The sequence below is a fragment of the Myotis davidii genome, unplaced genomic scaffold (genome assembly GCF_000327345.1).
Source record: "Myotis davidii unplaced genomic scaffold, ASM32734v1 scaffold1320, whole genome shotgun sequence".
NCBI classification, from domain to species: Eukaryota; Metazoa; Chordata; class Mammalia; order Chiroptera; family Vespertilionidae; genus Myotis; species Myotis davidii.
Window position 1 is genome coordinate 433,520 of NW_006291820.1, and position 2,298 is coordinate 435,817.

A 2,298-nucleotide genomic window follows, 5' to 3' on the forward strand; every position below is an offset into this window, starting at 1 on the left:
CTGGGCTGAGGCCCACCTGCAGAGCCTGGGCTGACAGACCGTGTGGCCATCGCTGCACAGGGTCCGTCCCAGGCCTGGGGCTCAGGGACTTCCTGCTCCTGCCGAGTGGATGCTCTGACTGCCCTCCGGCCCGTGTGCCTCCAGTGACAGCCTCTCCCTTTGCAGAGCAGAACTACTGCGAGTCCCGCTACCACTTCCTGCACTCGGCCGACGGGGAGGGCTGCGCCCACATGCTGGTGGAGTACTCCACGTCCCGCGGCTTCCGCAGCGAGGTGGACATGTTCGTGGCCCAGGCCGTCCTGCAGTAGGTGTCCACATGCCGTCAGCCCTGCTCCACGGGCGCTGGAATCACTGACATCCCCCCGGGCCCTGCACAGACGGCGCCCCTCCCGGCTCCCAGGAGCCGTCAGTCTGGGGCTTCTGTAACATTTCAGTTGAGCAGTGAGAGAAGTAGGTCTTGTATTTTATATGAACACTGGAAGTCCTGTGCACAAAACCGCGTGACCCCACGCACCCACCAGCCCCTCGCCGCGCTCACAGTCCCGCCCACCCGCGCAGGCCTTTGGTTGTTACGGCGTTAGGGCCACTGGGTTTTTATAATATAGAAGAGTCTTATGTTACCATTGATTTTGGGTTTTTTTTTTGTCTTGTCCCCTCCCCCATTGTCTCATGCTTTTGATTTTTTTGGTGTCAGGCAGCTGTTTTTTGCAGGACCCGTGATTAGCAGATTGTAAGTCGCGTCTTGTGATGTGAACCTGCTTTCAGAGGCCTGTTCAGAGGCTGTGCTGGCCTCTCCAGATGTTTGGGCATCGAAGCATTTTCCTCTGAGGACACTGCAGCTTTCGCTCCCGGGGCCCGGGGCCTCGGTCCGCTAGGCCCTCTCTCCCTGTTTTCTTTCCCTCGGTTTGTCTTGAAAGCGTGGGAACTCCCCGCGGGGAAGAGAGGTGCCGGGGTCCCGCTCGGCCACGTGGGGCAGGGCCGCCCGCTCCAGGCGCTCTGCCTTTTCCCTTCCTGGCGGGAACGTTTCCCGTGGGGGACACGTCATTCTCCCATAAACGCCTGCGGTGGCCAGGCGCTGGGGCGGGGGTGCTGTGTGATTGAAGGTCCTGCCGCACGTCAGGCCCCCATTCCCGACCGGCAGGGGGGAGGTTTCTCCATCCCGCTCACTGCCTGGCCCATGGCTTCTGCACAGGCACCTCTGGACTGGGCGTGGCTCTGCGTAGAGCAGCGGTTCTCAACCTGTGGGTCGCCACCCCTTTGGGGGTCGAACGACCCTTTCACGGGGTCGCCTAAGACCATCGGAAAACACAATATAATTACATATTGTTTTTGTGATGAATCACTATGCTTTAATTATGTTCAATTTGTAACAATGAAATTGGGTGTCACCACAACATGAGGAACTGTATGAAAGGGTCGCGGCATGAGGAAGGTTGAGAACCACTGGCGTAGAGGGTCTTGAGCCCCTTCTCATGGAGCCCCCTTTGTGCCTTAAAAAATGGGACCCCGCCCCATGCACCTCGGGCCCCTCGCCGCCGCAGAGAGGTCCTCCCTGGGCCCTCGGACCGTTGGCCCCAGGGGCCGACAGGTGTGCGGACAAACTCACCCCACCCTGTCGTTACTCCCTTCAGCTGTGAAGCCTGAAAGCCCAGGCTTGCTCACGGAGGCTGCTGAGCACAGGGCCCGGCAGGCTGGGGTGTGAGTCTTGTCGCCCGTGGGGGCCGCGGCCTGGGAGAGGCCCATAGCCCACCCGTGGGCGACAGGCCTGTTCCGTGACGGGATGTGCTCACTCGTTCCAGGTTCCTCTGTTTAAAAAACAAAAGCAGTGCATCCGTGGTGTTCACGACGTACACCCAGAAGCACCCGTCCATCGAGGACGGCCCTCCATTCGTGCAGCCGCTGCTCAACTTCATCTGGTTCCTGCTGTTGGCCCTGGACGGGTGAGTGAGTGAGTGTGCACAGATGTGTGAGCGTGTGTGGGAGCATGTGTGTGTGTGAGTGTGAGTGCACAGATGTGTGAGCGTGTGCAGGGGTATGTGTAGGTGTGGGTGTGAGTGCACAGATGTGAGCGTGTGCAGGGGTATGGGTATGTGTAGGTGTGGGTGTGAGTGCACAGATGTGAGCGTGTGCAGGGGTCTGGGTGTGTGAGTCGGGGAGTGGGTGTGGGGCTGTGAGTGTGTAGGCGTCTGCGTCGGGGAGGGCGGGGTGCCTTTCTGCCCCCCCTGGTGTCTGGACACAGAGCTGTGGCCCTGCCGTCCGGTTTCAGAGGCAAACTGACCGTGTTCACGGTGCTGTGTG

The 2,298-nt window shown here is 60.3% G+C and overlaps 1 protein-coding gene across 1 annotated transcript in view; it reads left to right on the forward strand.

The window, feature by feature from the left end:
- Positions 1–2,298, forward strand: part of GET4 (golgi to ER traffic protein 4) — a 7,039-nt gene that overhangs the window by 1,643 nt on the left and 3,098 nt on the right. Inside the window, exons 3-6 of the mRNA XM_015564988.1 lie at positions 166–304; positions 695–730; positions 1,800–1,940; positions 2,267–2,295. Coding sequence (XP_015420474.1) covers positions 166–304; positions 695–730; positions 1,800–1,940; positions 2,267–2,295 — 345 coding nt within the window. The remainder of the gene's footprint in view (positions 1–165; positions 305–694; positions 731–1,799; positions 1,941–2,266; positions 2,296–2,298) is intronic.